The sequence below is a fragment of the Lathamus discolor genome, chromosome Z (assembly GCF_037157495.1).
Source record: "Lathamus discolor isolate bLatDis1 chromosome Z, bLatDis1.hap1, whole genome shotgun sequence".
Taxonomy (NCBI): Eukaryota; Metazoa; Chordata; class Aves; order Psittaciformes; family Psittacidae; genus Lathamus; species Lathamus discolor.
The window spans coordinates 26,586,318-26,609,079 of NC_088909.1; the positions used below are offsets into that span (position 1 = coordinate 26,586,318).

Here is a 22,762-nt window from a genome sequence, read left to right on the forward strand (position 1 = left end):
GGTCAGAGAGGCAGAAGAGTCTCTCACCACCAGGCAGAGGCTGGCCAGCCCTCGGGAGATGAGGCGGCCCCGGGCTACCCAGCTTCGGGACATGGGTGAAGTCTCCCATCAAAAGGTAGCCTTTCCCTGCTCTTCTCCTTGCCGTTTGATGTGACATTTGAAGAGGGCACGTGCTTGTGGCAGCCTTGCCTCCAGCTTACCCAAGCAGCTTGGTGATGAGGTCCTGTTGTCATTTCCAAGTGGTGGTGGTGGAGTTCTTTCTGCTGGGGGAAAGGCAAAAAACACATTTCTCCAATGAGCCATTGAAGTCCTGGTCTGCACAAAGGCAGTGGAACCTCTGCTGCAGTGGGTGGGTTTTGCTGGGCAGAGAAGAGTGGATGCGCTTTGCCTGGATCAGTGTTCTCTTAGATGGATGTTCAAAGCTGCTTTTCTTGCAGGACTGCTCAGTCTAACACACAGTCCAGGTGGGTGGATGACTGAGGTAGGCTGTTGAGCAGAAAGCTGCCAGCAAGAGACCTGATGTAGCACATCGGTTACGGGTTGCCCCAGGCAGCACAGGAGGTGGGAACACGTAAGACGGGCGCCCAAATAACTGGCAGTGCGACAGCTACTGGGCTCGGCCTGAGCATGGCTTTTGTGGAGAAGCGGGAGAGCTGCCTGTGTCTCTCGAGTGACAGCAGTGCAGCTGGGAGAGGGGAGAGCAAGCAGGGAGGAATTATCTCCAAGTACTGCCTCTGCTGGGTCAGCGTTTGGTCTTTGCGTGCATTTTTCAGAGCTGCTTCTGCAGCGGTGTTCAAGAAACGAGCAGTAAGAGAATACAGTGAAGCATCAACTTAAAGCTCGTGGGGAAAGGGGATACGAATTGCAGTCTAGCTCAAGTTGCCCCCTGATGCTGAGACTTCAGCTGAAACTTCATCCCCATCCAGCATTCACCTCATTTGTCTGTTTCCCTCCTGCCCTGTTACTTTCTTGTTGGCCTTTCCTCCCTGGTACTGGTGTCTTCCGACTGGTTTCTCGGGTCTGCATCAAAAAACCAAAAAGATATTTGGGATGCGTGGGACTCAGTCTCGCTGTCTCAGAGGGAAGTTCACCTGCAAATTGTTTCCTGTGGAGGCTCCTGGAAACTCCTGGGTTTTGCTTGCTCCCTGAGTGCTCGTGACTGTTCCAGCAAGCGTCTGGAGCTGAGTGAGCCCCTTAGCAGAGGGCTCTGCTGGAGGTGGGCGCTGCTTTGCCTTTTGGAGAAGGCAGCCTGGAGAAACAGCCTGCAAAAGAGCTTCTTAGCTTGAGGCTGCTCAACATGGTCCAGAAACGTTTTGTGAGCTGAGAGCGGAGGTGGGTGGGCTCCCATCTCCTAGTGTGAGCTGGGCAGATGTACTCACCAAGAGACTGTGTTTACTGGAGATCAGTGTGGGATCTTCATTCGTTAATCTTTCTCCCAGCAGCTGAAGCTCTCTCTGCTCTGTCTTGCATCTGCAGTTCTCAGCAGTTGGCCTGGACCAGAGGTTGTTCCAGCCGTTCCCATCCGAGGTGGTGTTTGAGAACTACGTTCCCCGCCAGTTCTACATAGCGGCGCTAGCTCTGAGGAACATCGACAGGGTAAGTGCTGGGCTGTGGAGGCTGAGCACTGGGCTGGAGGAGGAGAGCAGTGGAATTCACGTGGTGTGCAGCAGAGCAAGTTACCTGCTGCAGCGCAGCGCATCCAGAATAAAATGTCTCAGCAGCGTGATTCTGCAAGATGGGGGAAATGTTGCCATGCTGGGGATTCTGCCGCTGGTTTTGGCCGCGCACTGGTGGTAACTAAGCCAAAGGAGCTTTCTGAGCCAGCATGCTTCCCCTTGAAAGCCCTGGACTGATGGGAATGTCGAGGGCTGGGCAGTGCTTGCCTGCTGTCATGCTTTACCGCGAGTGTGCACCATGTCCCGGTGGCTCCTTGGTTAATCTTGGTTTCTGGCAGGGCATGTTTCCCTCTCTCAGCCTGTTGAGCCCCCTGTGTGCAACTCCGTGTCAAAGCACAGGGCTTGAGTTTTCTCCACTTTGTGCTGGAGTAAGTTGTAACTCCTGGCATTAGCACTCCAGGCTGGGTGTTTTGGAAGAGCAGGGGAAACAGGCTGGCTTAGCAGCAGCAGTTAAAGGGAAGGACTTGAGGTGCCACTTGAGGCTCCTGCTAAGCTTAGTTTGGTTCTGCTCAGGTGTTTCTAAGCCAGCGTGGCTGTGCTTTCTCTTTGGAGAATCCCAGCACAGGCAGGGTAATGTGCTCCTGAAGGTCTCCAACTTGAACGGGAAAGATTGTGATCCTGTTGAGATTTCCTAAGAAGAATGAGCAGGGAGAAGTTGAGAAGTGGCAGCAACTTTGTTCTGCTCTGCTGTAGAGGGGGAAATGGAGACCTTTTGAATTTCAGCTGGGGAAACGTTTGCTCCAGTGAGGCATGTGCCAAGAGCAAGCTGGTGGGAAAAGACAGGAGGGAGGAAAGGGGCTGAGTTCAACGTCCTGTCGCGGAGCGCTTTCTTCCGCACAGGGATTCTCTTGGTACGTAAGAGGAAGTGTGCTGGAAGCAGAGAAAGGTGAGAAACAGGCGTAATTCAGGATCCAGTTGTGTAAGAAAGAGCAAGACGTGTGTGTGAGAGGAGGGCACAGCGGGGAGCGGGGGGGAGGTGGAAGTGTGCAGGTGAATTAACGCCCTCCTCAAATCTCCCTGTTGGGAGAAACAAAGGAGGGGACAAAAGGAGTGACACCGTCAGGGCTTAATGTAGGGGGAGGAACAGCAAGAGAAGTCAAAGTATCTCCTGAGATAACAGGTTTTACAGGGACGTGGTAGAGCATGGAAGACCCTTTGGCAAGGAAGGATGAAGGTATGGTCCCTCAGTTACTCCCAGAGAGTACTGTGTCATTCCTGGTGTAGCTTGGGCATACTGGGAAGTTGCAATGTGGGTACCTATGCCCAAGGGACACCACTGGTGTGGTTCACAGTGACTTTGGGCAATCTTTGCTGCAGGTGTGCCCTTCGTTTATTAAAATGGGCCTCAGTTTCTCTTTTCCTACTGCTCTGCTTCATTCCCACTGTGCCTTTTGGCTTCAGCTGCTCCCTCATCCGTGCAGCTCCTCAGAATGTTTGCCTTTGCCAAGTACCAGCAAAGAGGCAAACAGTGAATTTGCTCTATTCGTGCTTCCCAAGTGGAAAACAACACCTGCATTGATGTTGGTGCCATTCCCAATAAAACGTAATAGACTGGTAACAGCTGCAGCTTGGGATTTCTATGCCCTGTGAAGGGGAGGCAGTGTGTGAACTGTTGATTTTACCCAAAATGAATCAGTTGTGAAGCTGGTACAACCTCAGGCGTCGGAGAGCCCTGGTGTAAAAGGCAGATCAGCTCTAAGGAAAACCCTTGGCATATTTAAATGCACAAAGATAGAGATGCTAATCCCAAGAGAGTTCATTATGTTCTAATTTTGCTGGGTTTTGGTCATGTCCTGGAGAAAAGGAACATTGTGCTCTGTCTCACGAGTTTCCCACATTCCTCGGAATCCTACTGATGTATCCTGCGTGGTAGCTGAGGTTGTCTGCTCCCTAAAACTGCAGCTAGCAGCAATGTGTAACAGAGGCAAAGTGTAATCGAGCCCAATAGGTGCTCTGTATTCACTCCGATACGGAAGTGCTGCACTCTATGCTTACTGCTCTTGCCTACTTGCTGTCGAATTGCTTTCCTGTCTTCAGGCTGCTCCTCAGCACCCTCAGAGGCATCCTGGGTGGCTCTTGCTGAAGATCTTTGCCACCTGGGCTCACATGCCAAGGGACTTGGCAACCAGAATGTGTGGCTGCAGTGGGAAATGGGCTCCTGGAGCTTGCTGCCCCAGGGCATTGGTGGGAGCAAAGGGTGTTTAGAGCGTCCAGGGCTGCCTTGGCCATGGGTCACCAGGCTTGGGTCAGGGGTGCAGAATGAGCCTCCATTTTTTCCAAGGCTCGTCGTGTTCATCAGTGGAGCTGCCTGCCATTCAAAGTCTCCTTGTTATGCTTTCTGAGATGAGATTGGGTGCTGGGGCGTTGCTGCCTGTGTGCTAGAGAATGTCTGTTTGCTGTCTCCGTGCCTGTGGTATCCATCGTAGAGGCACGTTGGGTGTTCTCATCTCTGCACCAGCCTTTCCTTGTATTACGGATCTCCCTTGCTGCTTTGCAGCCCCCTTTAAATTCTCTTAGCCATCTGCTTCTTCCTGGGGTTGTTCTTTTGTCTTCCTGCGCTCGTCCTTTTGCTCTTGAGGTAAGCTTTTATTCTCAGGAAGCCCAGAGTGTCTGTGGTCTGCTTCTCTTGCTGGTCCACCGCCATGACTAGCACCGCAGCTTGACCACCCCGCTCCACCCTGGTGTGTCAGAAGTGACTTCCTTCCCTCCCCGTATAACGCACGCTGGTTTGCCTTCAGATAATACATTCCCCCTCCAGAGGTATGATTGCATGGATGTGTGCAGGCAGAAGCAAGCATGTTCTTTGGGCTTGTTGAATACGCAGGTGACTTGAGGTACTGCATCTCCTTCCTGCTGCCTTCAGAGCAGGGCGTGTTGTTCCTACTGTCTCTGTGCTGCAGCTGTGTAGCTCAGCAGAAGGGATTCAAGTCCACCCTCGTGTGTTACGTGCGTGTAGCTTCAGAGCTAAAAGTGTTTTGGAAAGGTGGTAAGGAAGGATGTCACATGGCCTGTCCTGGTCCCTTCTCATGTTTCCACAAGCGACAAAATCCTACTTGTGTCTTCCCTGCAGGTTCCTCGTCTGCTGAACGTCATCCTGGGGAACTCTCCTTACTTCGAGTTGATCAGCCCGAGTAATGAGGACTATAAGGTAGCACCGGGCATGTCTTCAACCTACCGCATCCTTTTCAGACCTGATGAGGACAAGGTGAGAGTGGAGGTCCCGAGAGATGGCGCCTTGAGGGGAAGGTGAACCTGCAGGGCTGGGTTCCAAAGCAGGCATGTGGTGTGGGTTTTGAAGAAGTGGCCTGCGTTCAGTGGAGTTGCACTGGATCTAGACCTGGGGGAGACTCTTTCCTGGGGGTGAAGGTTGTGCTCCCATAGGCTGGAGGCTCTTGCCTGTTTCAGGCTGTTTTCCCCTTCAGTGGTGGAATATTTAACGTAACGTCTGTTGGCTTCAGGGCTGAGAGTCTGCTGCCTGTGCATGGCCTTTTCCTCATCTTCTGTTTGCTGCTTAAATGTAGTTCAATACTCTGGCCTACCCTCGGGCAGCATGCCTGTAGAAACTAAAGAGGATCTGCCCCATGGTCCCTGGCTGCCCCTGCTTGTGAAATAATCTGTAATGAAAGGCCATGAAGGTAAAAAGTGCATGTACATTGCCGAATGCTACTGTGAGAGTCACAGAAACCAGCAGCTCTTCTTCTGCCATGGGCATGGTGCTAAAGGCACTGTGCTGAGATTGTTTCTCTCCCTGCAGGATTATTTCGACGAGCTTATCATCATCACAGAGAGGGAGAAGTTCTTTGTGCCTATCCGAGCCATAGGTGCCCGAGCCAGCCTGGACTTCCCTGAGCAGCTGAACTTCTCCGAGTGTCCAGTCAGGTTCAGCACCCAGAAAACTCTGCTGGTGCGCAACGTGGGGAAGCGGGAGGCTTGCTACAGCATCACCACTCTGAGGTAAAGGAGCTCATCCCTTGCGCAAAACGCTGTTGCGTGGTCATGGGCTTGTAAACTGTGAGAAAAAGGAGGCAGAGCATCTGAGGTGCTGGAGATGGGCAGGACACGTGGGGTTTGCCATTGCTTGCAGTGTTTTGAGAAAGCTCTGCAAGCAAGTTTTACACTGCAGTGGTGTCTCCAACGCAGCATCTTGCAGGTCTGATGCTGTTGGGTTGGAAGAGGCAAGGTAGGAAGGCAGCTTGACTGCTGAAGAAGGTGCTGTGTGGCAGAGGACAGTTCGAGGGGCTCAGGTCACGGATCCCAAACACAGCCTCAAGAAACAGGCAAGCAATGAGCTGGTGAGAGGCACCACCACAGTAAATACCCAGTGAAGTCTAGCATCTATTTGCAAGGCGCTTGCCAACTACTCTACTGGGTAATAGAGCGTGTGTTGAGAGCTCCTTGACAAGGGTTTTAAGAGTTCCCGAACTTCGGCAATGAACTATTTCAGTCCCAAGTTGCAATAAAGAAATGGGAAGCATTAGGAAAGTTTTAAGTGAACTACACAAAAAAGCAGAATTCTGAGTAACTGGATTGCACGTGTGCAGAGGTGAAGAGCTGAGAACTGAGAACTGGGTGCAGAGTGTGGGGGGCTGGGGTCGTGGTATACCGCGGGATCTTCTGAGGTCTGGTTCTCTTTCAGCAGGGAGAGTCACCCGCTCCATTTCTGATCCTGGATGTTCTGGTTTTCTTGTACCGACTGTGGTTTGCTTGCTCCTTGCTTGCACAAGTGAGCTGAAGCGAACTAGACTGCAAACTTAACGGAGGGCCCGGATCTCCCATACAGTCCTGATCTCTCTCTTTGTGTTGCAGCCCTTTCTCTGTGGATCCCTCCATTGGGACTCTTGGCGTTGGAGAAGCGATGGAAGTCACGGTGGAATTCCACCCACCAAAGACTGGTGTTTATACGAGTCCAATGATCGTTCACTATGACACAGGTAAGCGTGTGGTGCACCCTCCGTGTGTCCTTCGAAACAGAGCGGTGTCTGCGCTGTCTGTCATCATCTGGTGGCTTCATTGTCCTGTTGAATCCCTTCTGCAAGGTTCCTTCACGCTGAGTAGAGCAAAGCTCCCCTGCTGGCTGCCAGATATTCCTGTGCTGGAATATTTCAGCCTGTAACAAGGCAGGCAGATCTTCCTGCGCACGGTGCACCGGGGGCGATGGCGAATATTCTGGGTGCTCCATTGCAGAAGAACTCACAGCAGGGAGCCTGACTGAAAAGGAGATGGCTTTTAACGTGCAAGAGAGCTCTCTGAAGAGCCTGCAACCTGTCCCCTAGAGCTCTCCTGACGGGTCATTGCTTTTCATCCCGATCTGTTGTGTTACAGTTCCCGGGAAGGCCTTTGAGGTAGAGACCCTCTTCTTGTGATGTGCTGCATGGGTACAGTTGGTGCTGTGCTGAGAGCTGGGCCATGCTGAGGACTTGTGACCAGGAGGAGCAGTAACTGTGGCAGCGGTAGCCATTAGGGTGCTCTGAGCTTTGCTGTAGCCTGGGAATGATTCTGTAGAAACCGCCTTGTTAGCAGCAGTTCTTTAGTGGTGAGGTTTATGAGCAAGCTGCTGCTAGGGCTGGCTGGAGTCAGTAATGTGAGGGTGCAATGATGTCTGAAGGTAGGTCGTGAACACCACCTTGGAGAAACACTTTGAAATGGCTGTGCTGCTGTGCGTGTTGCTCTGGTGCTGGAAGTAAGTCTCCAGCCTTCCAGAGGACACTTACCCTAGTGAAGGGACTCACTTCTCCGGTGGTGAAGTGGTAACAGCAGCACGTTTGACAAGGAAGAATGTGCGGGCAGTGGTGAGGCACCTGGCTGTGACCGTAGCAGGAGCCAAAGAAGGAGTTGGCAGATGGATCCGAGGGCCCAGTAGCAGCCTGTTGAGTGCAGAGCTCAGCACAGAAGCTGCTCTGTAGTTTCCATTGTTGTTTCTGCCCTTCTCCATTGCATTTCAAATGCTCCCGCTTGGGTTCTGAGATCAGAGCTATGCCCAATATTTCAGGACCAGGAGATGAGGATGACACGACACTGGGGGCATCTCCTGCCTGCAGGAGACCCTGGGCAAGGCATGGCTGAGGTGGCGCTCCTCAGCATCACTGAGTGACTTGGATGTAGAATTCCCTGTGACCTGAGTGGGATGGCAGCCCAAAGGGCACCCGGGCACATCTGAAAAGATACATCTCCACGAACGACCCACAAAATAAGGTGCCTAAGGTGGTGCCAGGACATCCTCATGCTGTAGCATGTGCAGCTGTCAGGATATGCTAAGTGTCCTGATCCGGGGAACTGCTTATGCAGCTCAAAACTGCAGCTCTTTCTTCTGTTGCCTGCAGATTGTTCTGTTCCTTGTACTTCCGTCAGCAAGTGAGATGAGCCAAGACTTGCTTTTGCTTTGTTCCAGGTGAAGATGTTCACAAAAGCCTTTGTGGAACAGCTGTAAATGTCAACATCAGGCTTGACAAGAGCTCCTTGACAGTTGAGAAGACTTCTGTCACGCTGTCAAAGCTAAGATCCCTGGTCATCCACAATCAGAGTGCCATCACGGCCCACTTCCAGTGGAAGCGTTTTGTTGATCAGGAAGAGGAGGAGCGGCAGAAGCTGAGGTTTGTTTGAGAGATTCGTCTCAGAAAGATAGATGCCCCAGGGGAAAACTAACACACGGTCTCAGAGGGCTGTTGGGGCTTTTGAACGGATTAGGGCACGTAAACCCATGCACAGCGTGGAGCTTAACCCTTGCCATTGCAGTCCCAGCCGTGCTACAGCTGAGGATGATGTTTTGGGGAGAGAAGGTTGAGTGCAATCACTGGATTGCCTGAGAGGGCAAACTCACGTTTGGGAGCGGCAAACTATTGAGTTCAGAGATCCATGCACTACGGAGGGTCCATGAGGCTGAGGAAGGTGTCAGCACTCGGTACCTGGGACTGCACTGAGCAGTAGCCCTGAAGAGCTGCAGGTGGCACAGCTATTGTGATACTCTAGCAGTTTCTTCTTTGATAAGCTGGCAGGCTCCTTTTCCAGTCACAGGCAGGGTAGAGTGCTTGGTTGGCCCAGAAGGTGGAGGCCGTCCTGCCGTAGGCTGGGGAATTGCCTTTCAGTGTCCTGGTTTCTGGCCCAACGAGGTGTTTCTCCCCTTCCTCATAGGCTGGGCAGATGTGGAGGGCTCTGCGGGGAAGGGAGGGCAGCCAGGACTTGGAAGTGCTTTTGGGCTTCAGCAACCTGTGTCGTCGTGGTGGTGAGAGATGGGGCAGGTTCTTCCAAGGGTGTCTCTGGCAAAGCTTTGAAATTGCCATTTCAGGCAGCAGAGAAACACTCACAGCCTGGGGGGATGAACTGGAAATGACACTTTAAAGCTTATGTGACTTGGGCAATCCTTGTGCGACTTCTCAGGCTCAGATGGGTGCAGATATACAGGAGTTAGTCTGAACCCAGAGCTGATCAGGAAACTGCCTTGAACTGCAGCACTTTTCAAGGGCTTTGAGCACATCAAGTTCAGCGTAATTAGGTCAGAAATGCCTCAAAGGCCAGAACTAGTTTTCCACGGTTGTCTGTTTTTAATGACACAGTGTGTGAGTTCTGTGCAAACGCACTGAGTTAAAAGAAAATCTCGTGAGCTTGCCTTGATTCTTCCCTGGACCATTTCTTTAGCATCTCTCCCCACCTGCCTGTCTCGGACTGGACCCTGGGTGATCCTCTGTCCCCTCAGAAGCCACCAGCTTTCCCCAGAGTTCACTTCAACCTGATTTTTTACGTATGAGACTTGCTGTCGTGCCAGTCTCTGTCCTTGACTCTGAGCACGACGCTTGGTTCCTCCTTACTCGTAGTTTTGGGGATGGTCCAAGGCCACCGTCCTGCTGTCAGAGAAGCTTTTGAGATCTCAGAGGAGAGAGGGCCTTTTCCTGAGAGGAGGCAGTGCAGGAGCCTGTGTTGGGATGTGACCCCAAAAGACATGGCCCATTAGAAGGTGTCCCTCCTGCAGCGCTTTTGGGGATGTGATTCTGGCCTGCTGACGGAGCTTGAGTTGAGGGCTGCTCACGCCAGTGTGTGGAAGCCCTCCTCATGCACAGCATGTGCGCGAGGCTCAGTGTGTGTGCAGCAAGTAACGTCCTTGCCTGTTTCCCTTCTCTTTGCGTTTGGATTTAGCTGGGTGATGATCGTTCACACGGCGTTGCCTCGATTTGCTGCACGTGGAGCTTTCCCCTGGTCCCCCAGTGCTGTCACCCGCTGGTTCTTCATGGCCAGGGGACTGGAGCGTGAAGGGGGGACAGCAGTGTGCCAGCAAGGAGCAACCGCTCTGCAGCAGGGCTCCCCTTTCATCTCCCGCTTGTGATCTTTAAACACTAGAATGATTTCTGCTGCAGTCGCCAATAAAGGGAGAGGTTAAGTGCATCACAGCTCTGCAGTGGAGGCCAAAACGAGGGAAAAGATGAGGTGGTTCAAGATTCCACGTAGGGTTTGCATTCAGAGATGCTGGTCCTGACTTCTTTACTAGGTGATGCTGGGCAGAGTCCCTTCGTCTCTTGGCACCTCTGTTTTCATGCTCAGAAAGCCATTTGTGTCACTGAAGTGATGGGATGCCCAAATCCGTTGCTTTGCTTTGGAAGTGCACCGGGATCCTCTGGTGGAAGGCAGTGCAGATACTGTCTCCTCACCCCTGTGGGTGCAAAAGGGAAGGGGAAAAGTGTGATGCTGGTAACGAGCAGCTGAAAGCCAGTTGCTTCTCCCCTCCCAATGCAGGAGGCTTTTTCTTGAGGGCTGCCAGCTTTAAGAAACCTCTTGTTAGCTCGTCAGTGAGGAGTAAAACTCCTTGCTGTGCTGGGAAGAACGGCAATAATGGGATCCATGTGGGAGCCTGTGTCTCAGGGTCAGCCCTGTGCTGAGCTGCTGCTCTTCCTCGCCGAGTGCTTTGCTGCTCGTGCACTGACACGACAGGCTTTGCAAATCTGCTGCTTATTCAATTATCTGCTTGGTTCGTCTCTCCCATGGCACAGGCTGCAGAGGCAGGAAGAGGACAAGCTGGTTGATGTTCCTGCGGAGCACGGGCTGGTCCCCCTTCTCAGAGAACACCCTTCCCTTCCCATCTGCAGCTCCCAGAACCAGGGGACAGAGGTGCAGGGAGGCTCCATGCCTTTCTGCAGTGATATTTTCACCATTGTGCCCATGGTAAGTGATGGCTGAGAACCTCCCTTCCTGCTGCTCCTCCTCCTTCTCATCTCTGAAGGAGGTCCCTTGGCAGATCCCACATCAGCTGCTTGATGTGCCAAGAGAGGAGACATCCGGTTTCTGGTGAGGCTAGGGGCACTTGTTGCAAAAAGCATTTCTGAACAGCGGCAAGAGCCGACCCCAGGCTGGGCTCTGCTGCAAGGGCTGTGAATTAAGGGCACTTCATGAGTGTCCACACAGTGTTCAGAGGTATCAGTTATTCTCCGTAAGGACACATTCCCACGTAGCGCGCGGGGGTGAAGAAAGGACACTGGTGCACTGTTAGTTCACATACTGACCTGCAGAATGCAATGGTCCTGGGTGGAAAGGAGGCCAAATTAAGCCCAAGCACAGCAATCCCTTCCTAAAACCTGGATTTATACCACGTCTGAGTCTCCCTTCCAGTGTCGTCTGTGAGCCTGGACACGAGGCTGGCAGGTTTAAACGGGATTTTTGAGTTCTACTGCAGATAGGTAGAGAAAACTGCTCACTTTCCTGGTGATGCCAGCAAAAACCCCATGGCCTTCAATCAGCCAGAGCCTGCCTTCTGAGTATTTGCATGGTCTTGAGATGAAGAATGGCTGCTGTCTGAGCAGCGCAGCATCCCTTCTCATCTTGGAGTAAACCCTGGAATAATCCCAACCTCTTCTTTCTTTTACAGTGGGTGAAAGTAGTTTATTTTTTCTATTTTGTTTTCCGAGGAAGGGGCTGCTGTTCTCTTCTTGGTTGCTCCTGCAGCCCGTGTAAAGCTGAGAGGTGCCTATCCTTAAACCAGTTACAGGAAGTGAGAGCCTATAGAAACCAGGGATGCCTCCTGAAATGTGTGGCAGGGCTTCCTGGGACTGAGCACCAGTGCCAGGATCCTCTGCGAGAGCAGCAGAGAGTTGCAGAAACTGGTAGCGTGGCCCAGACTTAAATCCGCGAGCAAGAGCTCAGTCTCTTCTGAGGGGAACAAAATGCCCCTTCCGGGTGCCAGTAAAGGCGAGGGACTTTGGAAGCTGCTGCTTCCAAGCTCTCCTGTAAATCCTGTTGACAAGCGTTGCTTGCTCCTTGCTCTTTGCTGATGCTCTAAATAAAGGCTTCCAGGGCTGCAGTGGAAACAAGAATGTGATGTTTGAAGATAAATGGTTTGCTGTCACTTCTGTTTCAGGAGGGAGATGTCTTGCCCAATTCTTCCCTTGAAATCAATGTAATCTTTAAGCCCGAAGAAGCCAGAGTCTACCAAGAGACAGTCTACTGTGACATCTCAGGTACAGCTCTTTCCTCCTGCTCCTGTTCCCACAGAGGAGGTAGAAACACTCTTCCAGCCCACTCGGACCTCATGTAGTTCTGGAGGGCTCAACAGGGCAGTGCTGGCACACGCCGCTGTCCCCGTGGTTCCCGGTGGTCTCCTGTCGGAGGCCAGGGCTCAGGATGCCTGGCTCTGCCTTCCTGATCCCAGAAGTGACCAAGCAGTGAAGGAATAAGCTTTCCCGCCATGGCTTTGCCAGCATTTGCAACACAGCTTTAGTGAAGGAGCACCAGGCCCCTGTAGACCAGTTACCTCCAAGATGAGTCTTTGTGGCGTGGCTCTCTCCTCCTTCTCGTGCTGCTCACTTTGTGTGCAGAGTAGGCTGGGATGGCAGTGAGAGCTCATCCAAAATTTGAGCCAGGATTCAGGCACCTTAGGCTGCTTCAGTGGCTGAGAGCAGCCTTCAGACTGAAGATCTTGTGCTCTGTCATCTCTAGCAAATGTAAGGGAAAGGACCCACCTTGGAGTTTAGCTGTAAGCCTTGAGGTCTCGGTTGCCTTTGCACCAAGGGATGTGCACGTTAGCAGTACATTTATGGCTTATGTGATCTGCTCAGTGAGAAGGCTGGTTTCCCATGACTGGAGAGAGAGCCTTCATCGGGGACTGGAGAGATAAGACAAGGGCTGATGGGTTCGAGCTTAAACAGGGGAGATTTAGTTTAGATATACAGAAGAAATTCTTTCCTGTGAGAGTGGTGAGGCACTGGAAGAGGCTGCCCAAGGAAGTTGCTCCACCCGTGGCAATGTTCAAGTTCAGGCTGGACGGGACTTGAAGCAAGCTGCTCTAGTGGAAGGTGTCCCTGTCCATGGCAAGGGGTTGGAACTGGATGATCTTAAGGTCCTTTCCAACACAAACCATTCTGTGGTTCTCTGAGACACCGGCCCAGGGGGTTGGTTAGAAATGAGAAAGCAGCCCCAAGGCGTATGTCCTGAGGGACGAGATGGGTCCCGTATCTTGTCCTGGAGCATCTAGAGCTGGTTCCATCCAGCCCAGGGACCGGCAGCAGCACTGAGACAACCTGGAAAGTGCCGGGTAGCAGAGGGAATTGCACTCACAGAGATTTCCCTCCACAGGCTGTGAGACCAGGCTGCCCCTGTGCATCAGCGGGGAAGGCGTCGGGCCCCAGGTCCAACTCAGCTGTGACCAGCTGAGCATCGGGGAGGTGACTGTTGGCTCAAGCCACAGCTACAGGGTGAGCAGGACGGGGCGCAGGGCATGGGGTGGATCCGGATGGCTCCCGGGCAGCAGCGAGCCTCGTGGAGCTGTGGGATGGGTCTGAATCAACTTGGTGGTGCTGAGCAGGCGCTTGGCACTGCAGGTCAAGTGGAGTGCTCTGTGTCAGGGGAATAAGCCCAGAGTGGCTCTGTTTGTGTGAAGTTATCCCTGCTTTGCATGGAAAAAATCCCCGAGGCAGAACTCGTCCTGTTGTATTTGGCAGCAGCGCTCAGCATCTTCTGCCTTTTACAGATGTTAATTGCTAAACTAGAAAAGAAGTGAGCCTTCTGTAAGCAAAGAGGATTCCTCATGTATTTCCATGTTGCCTTCTCGCTGCTGCTGCAGGTGTTCCTGCTCAACAGAGGAGTTACTGAGACTCCCTTCAGCGTGGTCCCTCCGGAGAGAGCTCTGGGCTCCTGCTTCACCTTTGGCCCCCGGGAGGGCATGCTTTTGCCTTTTGATCATCAGGCCATCTGGATCTCCTTCAATGCCAGTGTCGTGGGGCAGTTCACAGAGGAATTCCAGTTCAATGTGAAGGGATCCCCTGAGCCTCTGACGCTGACTGTGAGGTGAGGAGGGTTCTAAGAGCTTGGCGGCCACATCTGTAGCTCTCTCTGGGTAGTCATCTCCCACCTACCTCATTTGCTGATGGAGCAGAGAAAGAAAAGGCTTGTCTGAGGTCTTGAGCTTGGCTCTCATCCTGGCATCTCCACACTAGGAGCCCACACTAACCTTGACTCCAGTTTGATGCTGACTCCTTGCGACCGCAGCAGCAAGTGAAGTGGAATTGTCAGCAAGAGGGAGCCATGGAATAGGTTGGGTTGAACACACCAGTTGCTGTGGTCCTTGATTTTGAGCTGAGAGGCAGAGCTGGCATTGGTTGGCATCAACCATGAAATAAATTAATGGGTGTTGTGCAGCTTCACGTGGTGATTCAGGTGGATGTTGGTGAGTCCTGGAGTTTGGAGCCTTCAAGTCTGCTGAATTTAAGGGCAGGTGAGGAGATGCGGTGTGTTCAGGTTCCGTTATGCCTGCAACTACTTGAAAGGAGGATGGAGCCAGGAGGTGGCTGGTCTCTTCTCCCAAGTAACAAGGGAAAGGACAAGAGGAAACGGCCTCAGTGTGTGCAGGGCAGATTTAGACTTGATGTTAGGAACAGTTTCTCCCCGAAAGGGTGGTCAGGCATTAGAAGAGACTGCCCCGGGCAGTGGTGGAGTCACCATCCCTGGAAGTGTTCCCAAACCGTGTAGACGAGGCCCTTAGTGACACGGATTAGTGGTGGGCTTGGCAGCGCTGGGGTGACAGTTGGGCTTGATGATCTTAAAGGTCTTTTCCAGCGTAGATGATTTGACGATTCTGTGTTGGGTGGTTTAAGACGTGTTGCTCTTGGATGGGTCAGCTGGTGCCCTGGTGGTTGGCTGATGTTTTCCTCCAAGATTCAACTGTCCGCTCTGTTGAGCTGTTGCGGCTCTTGTCAAGGGATGTCTGGGGCTCCCCTGGCTTCGTGTCTCAAAGTCCTGCCCCCATAACGATTGCATGGATCAAGATCTTCTGAGCAAGGTGTTCCTGTACTCCATGGGAAGAGCGGTTCCAGCTAAGAAATGCCAAAGCAGGAAAGCTGTGGCTGGGAAGGGTAGTTACATTGAGTGTGCTTTACTGGGGACACCCCTGTGTCCAACACATTACAGATGGGGAAACTGAGGCACGCAGCCATCACTTGTTTGGTGTCCTTCCTCAGGCCATCTACAACTTGGGGGCATACCCTGCATGACACTGTGCCCCAAGCCCCACAAGCAGCTATGGGCTGCTGACCGCTTTGCTTTGGCTGCCTCCCGTCCACCTGGATGCTGTGCTGAGCATGAGGGTGAGGGCTTGATGTGAAACCCCCTGAGGTTCTCAGGCTGGCTTTTACCCACCGGAACGGTAAGGAAAGCTGAAGGCTTTGCAGTTCTCTTTAACCGAGGCCATGTCTCCTCTGCCTTTGTCCTCACAGTGGCTGTGTCACTGGGCCGGCGTTTCATTTCAATGTATCGTCCCTCCGCTTCGGTGAAGTCTCCTTTGGTGAGTGTGCCCTGGGCTTGGGCTGCAGGGTGGGAGGTCTGAGCCTTACCCAGATGGAGCACTTGTCCAGGACAGCATTGTCACTTGTGTTCCTCCATAGCCGCCTTCAGCATGTCAAAACCAGGACTGCCAGCTGCTAGGCAGTATTTTGCCATCATGAGATCAAACAGAACCAGACAGAATGGCACAGAGCCAATTGAATGGTTCAAATAGAACGGAGGGAGTAGAAAGTCAGTGTTCTCTGGTGTCCCTCACAGTCAGTCCAGCCCCAATCTGCCAGTCCTCAGCAACAGAATGACTGTGAAAGTCTTTCTTGTCCGCGGCCAACTGGAGAAGGGAGTTGAAGGCAAGTTGTAGGTGCCCTGGGTGAATTTTGCTGTTGTGAGGCAAGGGCACCATTTACCCACCTGACCATTAGCGTGAGAAATCAACTAGTGCTGTGAGGCCAACTCGTTGTCAGCTCCCAGGTAACATGGCCAAGCAGTAGCTCCGCATTGGGCGCCCATGTCTTCAGACATGGGCTCCTCCTTCCCCACCAAAAGCCCAGCTCTGCTGACAGAGCTGGCGGCTGTGCACCCAGAGCTTCTCCACTGAGATGCAGATTCTGGTTCTCCACCTCAGTCTCGCAAAGGACTTCTCACTGAGATGGTCTCAAGTTTAAATGTGAACTCAACCCCCCAGATCAGCTGCGATTGTGTCAGTGGCTTCCATTATGGAAAGCAAGTACCAAAGCTGAAGCCATGTCAGCCTTTGTGGGGTAATGAAAGGCGGTGTGCAGCATGGCCGTTTGTCCCCACTCCTTCGGGAGGGTGAGACACAGGTCCTGCTTGTTCTTGAGCAAGCATCAGGTTTGCCTCCAGTGAAGTGGGCCGTGAGCTGCCACAGGCTCAGTCTCGATTGTCCCAAACCAGGAGATGCACCGAGGTTCCTGTCTGGAGAAACTGCTTCAGAGTGCTCTGCATCATGCTGTGGCTGCCAATTTCATCTTTCCTTTCCTTTCCTGGATCATCTCTTTGATGACAACATACTGCTTTTATCTCTCGAAAACTGTGGGAGTGTTTGTGGAGTTCACAGGGACTTTTCTGGACTGACTTTTGAGAGTAAATGTTCTGGATGCACCGTCATGGTTGAGAAGGAATTGGTGCTGGTCTGGGGGAGGTGAGAGCTCCTCACAGTTAGAGACACTTGTGTCAGAGTGGCATTTCTGTGTGACAAGCGTAAAAGGGACCGTCATTGACGACGACTTCCCCACAGAGCTTCTCAATCAGCTGTAATTGCCATTGAAAGGAGGCAAACTCCAAGCGCAGTTTTATCACCGCAGGATGTCCACCCCAGGAGTCACGGGATAATAAACTCCTGTTGTGTCCTTTTCCCAGGCTTTCCTCGCACCCTGTGCTGCCGCCTCACTAACACTTCCTCGGTGCCCTTCAACTTCAACCTTCGCATTCCTGGGGACGGCTCGGGAGCACCCAGCGTGACCAGTTTTGCTCAGGTGTCAGACAGCACTGGTCCGTCGTGGAGAAAGCGAGCCCCAGGTGCCAAGAAGCCAGCTGAATTTACTATCAGGCCCTGCACAGGGACCATCTGCGCCAAGGGACACTTGGATATCCAGGTACGCGAAGAGTGCAGCCCTGTGTGCTTCAGAGGTGGAGCTGGAGCTTCGGTGGCATTGAGGGGGCTTTAGCACTGCTGGCTCTGAGCATCCTGCGAGTAAGAGTTGGGCACTAGTGTTGGGCTCTACATCTGCCCTGGCAACGCAAAGCGCATTCAGTAATTCAGGTATTGTCCAAAGAGTTCTGTTACTGCCAGAGACTGTGCTCTACACATGAACCAGCAGAAGAATTAAAGGCAAACATCACAGAATCCTAGCCTGTTTTGGGTTGGAAGGGACCTTGCAGCTCATCCAGTTCCAGCCCCCTGCCATGGGCAGGGACACCTTCCACCAGACGAGGCTGCTCCAAGCCACATCCAAACTGGCCATGAACACCGCCAGGGATGGGGCAGCCGCAGCTTCTCTGGGCAACCGGTGCCAGGGCCTCAGCCCCCGCACAAGGAAGAACTTCTTCCTGATACCTCATCTTCCTCATATCTACTAAATCCTCCCTTTCCTTGCTGTGGAAGGAGATGTGGAGGGCACTGCATATGGCCGATGGGTTTTGGGAGTGATGAAGTATTTGATGCTCTTGTCTTCCAGGTCACCCTGTGCTCCAACACCGTGAAGAGATACAAGCTGGCCCTGGTGGTTGATGTGGATGGTGTTGGCAGAGAGGTGTTATCACTGCCCGTCAGAGCCAGGTACCAACGCTTCCCTTGCAGCCCCTCTTCTTTCCCTATGCATCTGCCAGAAGCAGGTGGTGCTGCCTTGCGTAGAGCTGGCTGGCTCCAGCTCCAAACGAGGAGCATTGCTCAATGAGCTAGTTCTGCCCAGCTAGACAGGAGAACAGCAGCGCATGGAAAGCAGTCCATGATGAGCAGCACTTGTGCTCAGGCACAGGCACGGCCCAGGGCCTTCTCCTACAGGAAACTGTGATTATATTCCTTATCGGCCTGCTCTGGGGGCTTGAGGTGTAATGTTTCCAAAGGGCCGCCTCTCCTCCTTCCTGCAAGTGTTGGACTTGTGCTGGGTTGTGGCCAGAATCCAGGACTGGTTTGGGCCACAGCAAGCAGCTGCTGCAAGCTGTTGTCTGCCTCAGTTAAGGAGGGGCCGTGCAGACGGGCAAGGGGCTTAGGGCAGGACTGGTGAGGGAAAGGTAAAGGCGAGATCTTGTGACAGACAAAGTAGTCCTTGGTGTGGAAGGTGAGCTCAGGTTTTTGTGCTTCCGTCTGGCTCTGCTGAGCATTGATGTTCTCGGAGTTAAGCTCAAAGTTGTTCTTGCTTCAGCCACATTCAGGCCTGTTGTGCTGCGGTGGGCGTCAGTTCAACGGCAAGAGGGATGCATTTCACCGGTGCTGTTCCCTCTCCCGGGCAGAGTTGTGCAGTCAGTGCCTGGGCTGCAGTTGTGTAGAACAAGTGCAAATGGGAGCAGCTGGCGTGCGGACCCGTGGGGAAAGGACCAAGGCAGCCACAGGGCCTGGGAGAGGGTTATCGCTCACGGCGCAGGGCAGGTGGTGGCCTGCACCCTGCGTTGCTGGGGTAAAGGGCTGGATTTCAGGCAGGGACACAGCGGTGTTTTCCCTGAGACACTGGAGTCTGGTGTTCCTGGAGCCTTGGCGAGCGCTGCTCCTCGGTGGGAAAGCTCCCTCAGAGCTCACACCTCGCTGGGGCCATTGAGAGGGTCCTTGCGAGCCTCCTGGGGCAAAGGAGGGGCAAAGCTGACCTGGGACAGGGCACCGTGCTCTGCCTGGGCACTGAGCAGCTTTTGTGATGCTGTGACTCAGGGTCTGCCCCTCTTTTGCAAGAGGTTGTTGGGTAAAAAGAAGTTGAAGGCTGTTTCTCACTGTAGGCGTATCAAATGTCTATTTGACGGTGACAAATGGGTCGTGCTCCATTTGGTGCTCATTGAGAAGTAAACAAGTAAGCAACGCTGTGTCAGAATCTAATTCCCTTTTGCTCATCTCTCTGCCTAGATGTGTAATTCCCCCGCTGCGAGTGCTCCACCCGGCTCTGACCTTTGGACGATGCTCTCTCAAAGTCCCTTACCAGCAGATGCTGACCCTTGTGAACGACAGCAACCTTCCAGGCTGCTACTGGGCTCTTCCTCAGGTTTGGCATCGCATCCGCCTCCTGCCTCCAATGTCACCTAGGGGTTTGTTAGGGAAAAAATGGGTTTGGTTAAGATGTTGCTGGTTTGTATTCAACCCTAAAGGTTTGCTGGGAACAGGAAGCTACCTGAATATCAACTCCAGGAAGCAGCTTAAACTCTCCAGGAAGCAGATTATATTCTAGCCTTCGGGATGCTTTCAATGCGGGAGAACTTGTAGGGTTGTGAAAAGCTGCTGCAAGGAGGCTGCCAGCACGGGACGGGGGGTTGTGGAGGCAGCAGCTGTTGGCCCCCCTCGGGATGCTGAACCCATACATGTCTTGCATCTTGAGTTGTGCCTTTCTGCTTTCTCCTAGGCATTTTTAGACACGTGTGTGAGTTGCCGTTGTGGTAGATGTTAAAGAGTTGAAAGTTTCCTCAAAGGTCAGTCTGAAGCCGTGTTTGGTTCTGTCCCTTATAGGAGAACAAGGATACTGCTGCTGTGTGGTACTCCAGCCCTGAGCCCCGTGGGATTATCCAGCCTCAGAGCTCGGTGGAGATCCCGTTCACACTGGAAGTCCAGGTGATGGGAAAGCAGGACACCGTTGCTCGTGTTGCGGTGTTTGGGAGTAAAGAATCCCCACTGGTGAGTGCTGGGGCAGACGTGTGCCTTTGTGCCTCTCATCTTGGTGGGATGTAGAGCGTACAGGGGTTCTTCCAGGGAAAATGATCTATGGCTGTTGTCTACAAGGAAAGAAGGCATTCGTGGCATAAGCAACACTAATGCCTGGAGAAGACATGGGACTGAGTGACCCTGTGCCCGGTCAATCCATCCTCAAGGCGCTGCGCTCGTGCTCGGCTGCTGCTCGCAGCCCGCAAATGCTGGTCAAAACCTGGCTGGGTGTTGCCTGCACAAATGGGAGTTTCTGGGTGTCATTTCCTCTAGGTCTGCCTTATGGCTTGAGTGCAGCTTCGGGAGCTGGTAGCCACATCCAAGCTGGCCTTGAACAGTGCCACGGATGGGGCAGCCATAGCTCCTCTGGGCAGCCTGTGCCAGCCATAGCTCCTCTTGGCAACCTGTGCCAGAGCCTCACCACCCCTCACAGGGAAGAGCTTCTTCCCAGGATCCCATATTGATCACCACCCCCCCCCCCCCCCCCCGTCAATTTAGAGCCGTCCTTCCCTGTTCTGTCCCCGCAGGCCCTTATCCAAAGCCCCTCTCAAGGTTTCTTGTTGGCCCCTTTAGGCACTGGAAGGTGCTTTAAGGTCTCCCCAGAGCCCTCCCTTCTTCAGGCTCTACAAGCCTGGTTAAGGCTTGGGGTGTTTGGAGCTGGGGAAATCCCGCCGGACTGGATAAATTCTCATTGGTTTTAGTGATGTGAGAAGGGGGTTTAGCAAAATGATCCACATTCCTCCTCCGCTAGTTTGTGCCCCTTCTGCAGGAACAAACTTTTGGGTCTCAGGCTGTCAGCAGAAAAAAATACTGCTCGAATGATGCAATTAGTAATGAATGTCTTGGTGCAATAAAGAAGTAATACCAGGAATGCACACAAGCACAAATGAGAGGCAACTAACTTGCATGATCTCTGCTGAGAAGAGCTTTGCTTCCAGCCTCTACTGGTTTTCACAGGAGAAGCTTTGGGAAGGTTGAAGAAGTTCCTGTGCAGTGTGGCTGTGCAGCCGCAGCAGTCAGGGAGGGTGGTTTATGGCATGATGGAGCAGTACAAGGAGCAGGCGTAGGCACAGAGTAGCGGAAGGAGAGCTGACAGCATGGAGGAGGTGTGAAAAGCATGCGTGGGAGATGGGGGTTCTGTATCCCCTCATAATGGGATCTTGTGGCTTTCAGATCCGCAGGGACCACTCCAGGTGCCACCTTTGCTCCAGCCTTCCTGTTTCAGCCTCACAACCCTGACAGCTTCAAACAGTCAGAATTCCCTCAGCCTACGAGCCCCCTTAGAGCTGTCCAGTCATTCTAAACCTTCCCTGTTGTTTTTTTCTCTTTCCTGCCTGCCTCCTGGAGCAGGAAATCCATTTATTGAGCACTGGAGAAGGACCAGTTGTCCACGTGCACCCAAGTGAGATAAATTTTGGCAGCATCCAAGTTCTACAAGATGCTTCCCGGACCCTTCACCTCTCCAATCAGTCTGTCATCCCCGCATCCTTCTCGGCAAAGATGGTAAGTGTCGCTGGGGCTGTTTTCCAGAGCAAGTGAGTGGCCCATAGCAGCCTGTGACTGGAGCACTTATTTCTATGCAACATTTCCACGTCACTGAGATGTGTCTGAGAGAGAAAGCCAGATGTTCCATCCGAGTGCAGCAAGAGGAGCCTGGCTCCGGGGGCACTTGTAGCTGGGGCACCCGTCAGTAAAACAGAGTTTGCAGAGATGTTTGAGCAGAAAGGAGTTCATTTCTGCAAGTTCTCCCTTTATTTTGTGGAAGGCGTTTAGCTGTGAGAGTCTTTGTTTTTGGAACTGAGAGGTCTGTCCTCAAGGCGCTTAGGGTGAAGTGGGTTTCACACCTCCTCGGGGGTCAAACCAGCTGGGTTGTTGCCCAGAAGCAGACTTGTAAGGGTTGTGTACCTGCAGAGCCTGTGTGCTCTGTAACATTGTAGAGCATGTGGCTGCAGAAAGAGGCTGTTTAATTCCTGGAGGCGGCAGGGTGGAACAGGCTGCGGAGCAGAAGGAGGTTGTGGGGTCTTCTGACAGGGGCTGATGCAGCCAGGAAGGGCTCGTGTGCTGGGTCTGGGGGGTGCTCCCCACCGGAGGGGCGTCTGTGAGGGGCTTGAGAGGAGGTTTGTTCTTCTGCAGGCTGGGTTGTTGAAGTTCTGGAGCCGCTTCACGCAGGCCTGTGGCTGGGGACTTGGTTGTGTCTGCGCATGAGGCATCCAGCAGGGTGTGAGAGCACAGGCTCAGCCCCCTGGGCAAGGAGGAGGGGGCTGAATTTCCCTCCTGCTGCTTTTCCAGGCGTTTGGGGGTTAAATAGAACCTCAAAGTGGGGGATTCGCAGGCAGCTTGCTTTGTCCGCACCATAAAAATCTGCTTTTGACCTCTGCAAAGAGCAAGCACCCCAGTGCCCTCAGCAGCTGCCTCCTTCAGTGCCCTTTCTTACTTGCTGGTAAGCAAAGCAATTGTTACTCTGCTCGTCAGGGGAAAGCAAACATGTCCTGTTGCGCTGTGCCTATTGGCAACTGAATTACAGAGGGTTAGAAGTCTTCAAGACAGCTGTGCTTCTAGAAGCAAGCTGAGAGCTTTTCCCAAAGGCAAAGCAGGAGCAGTTTGGTTCTTAAATGTTGCGCTTGGCAGCAGCTGGGCAAGCCGTAGCCGTGGCCTGGAGAGCCGCGATGCGCAGAGTGGTGTCCCTGGCCTCCCCAGCCTGGCAGGGAGGGCAGATGCGATCATGGAGGGGTGAGCTGTGGACAGGGAGCACAAATGGAGACAAGCTCTGCCCCTTGATCCCGTAAAACATCCCGTTGACGGTGCTCGGGGCAGAGGCTAAACCACAGTGGTCCCCGTGCTTGTGCTGAGGAGATGCTGATGCTGAGGAGGCAGGAGGAGGCCGGTTGTTGGCGGGAGCATGTAGCCAGCCTCAGGCTCTGATCTCCGCCTCCTGCAGGGCTCGGGGTGCTTTTGGGCTGTTTCCTGCCACTGGCTGTTT

At 53.1% G+C, this 22,762-nt stretch overlaps 1 protein-coding gene across 1 annotated transcript in view; it reads left to right on the plus strand.

Moving 5' to 3' along the window:
* Nucleotides 1–25: 25 nt before the first annotated feature.
* Nucleotides 26–22,762, plus strand: part of LOC136005937 (hydrocephalus-inducing protein homolog) — a gene marked incomplete at both ends in the record, with an annotated part of 47,645 nt that continues 24,908 nt past the window's right edge. Inside the window, 15 exons of the mRNA XM_065663828.1 lie at nucleotides 26–115; nucleotides 1,477–1,596; nucleotides 4,747–4,881; nucleotides 5,431–5,630; nucleotides 6,483–6,607; nucleotides 8,065–8,258; nucleotides 12,013–12,112; nucleotides 13,227–13,345; nucleotides 13,714–13,932; nucleotides 15,369–15,429; nucleotides 16,806–17,041; nucleotides 17,624–17,724; nucleotides 18,997–19,132; nucleotides 19,591–19,755; nucleotides 21,133–21,285. Of these exons, the coding sequence (XP_065519900.1) occupies nucleotides 26–115; nucleotides 1,477–1,596; nucleotides 4,747–4,881; nucleotides 5,431–5,630; nucleotides 6,483–6,607; nucleotides 8,065–8,258; nucleotides 12,013–12,112; nucleotides 13,227–13,345; nucleotides 13,714–13,932; nucleotides 15,369–15,429; nucleotides 16,806–17,041; nucleotides 17,624–17,724; nucleotides 18,997–19,132; nucleotides 19,591–19,755; nucleotides 21,133–21,285 (2,154 nt within the window). The remainder of the gene's footprint in view (nucleotides 116–1,476; nucleotides 1,597–4,746; nucleotides 4,882–5,430; nucleotides 5,631–6,482; nucleotides 6,608–8,064; nucleotides 8,259–12,012; nucleotides 12,113–13,226; nucleotides 13,346–13,713; nucleotides 13,933–15,368; nucleotides 15,430–16,805; nucleotides 17,042–17,623; nucleotides 17,725–18,996; nucleotides 19,133–19,590; nucleotides 19,756–21,132; nucleotides 21,286–22,762) is intronic.